Source organism: Phaethon lepturus, unplaced genomic scaffold (assembly GCF_000687285.1).
Source record: "Phaethon lepturus isolate BGI_N335 unplaced genomic scaffold, ASM68728v1 scaffold35670, whole genome shotgun sequence".
NCBI classification, from domain to species: Eukaryota; Metazoa; Chordata; class Aves; order Phaethontiformes; family Phaethontidae; genus Phaethon; species Phaethon lepturus.
In genome coordinates, this window is record NW_010513159.1 from 302 (window position 1) to 737 (window position 436).

The 436-nt window shown below is 56.4% G+C and overlaps 1 protein-coding gene across 1 annotated transcript in view; it reads left to right on the forward strand.

Annotated features, from left to right (window-relative positions):
- Positions 1-436, forward strand: part of RCHY1 (ring finger and CHY zinc finger domain containing 1, E3 ubiquitin protein ligase) — a gene marked incomplete at its 5' end in the record, with an annotated part of 3893 nt that overhangs the window by 296 nt on the left and 3161 nt on the right. The window contains 2 exons of the mRNA XM_010289416.1: positions 30-145; positions 232-310. Of these exons, the coding sequence (XP_010287718.1) occupies positions 30-145; positions 232-310 (195 nt within the window). The remainder of the gene's footprint in view (positions 1-29; positions 146-231; positions 311-436) is intronic.

Genomic DNA, 436 nt, shown 5'->3' on the forward strand with positions numbered 1-436 from the left:
CCCCGGTTCTCCTCCCGGTGCGGCGGCAGGCCCAGCAGCGCTGCGAGGGCTGCCAGAGCCTGTTCGGCGAGTACTACTGCGGTATCTGCCATCTTTTCGACCGCGACAAGAAGCAGTACCACTGTGCCGAGTGCGGTATCTGCAGGTGCGTGAGGGGCCCCTCGGCCCTGCCCGGCTGGGGTGGGTACGGAAAGGAGGCGACCGGCCTCGGCCTGACGCTTTTCTCCTCAGGATTGGTCCAAAGGAGGATTTTTTCCACTGTTCAAAATGCAATTTGTGTCTAAGCTTGAGTCTTCGAGGAAAGCACAAGGTAAGAATACACCTGTTAACTCCGTATCTTAAAAAAAAAAGAAGGCAAAGAACACTTTGAAAATGAAAGCTGATAGTGCCTCACGTCCATCTAAGGCCGTACGGACAGGAGGAGCGGCAGGGGGGG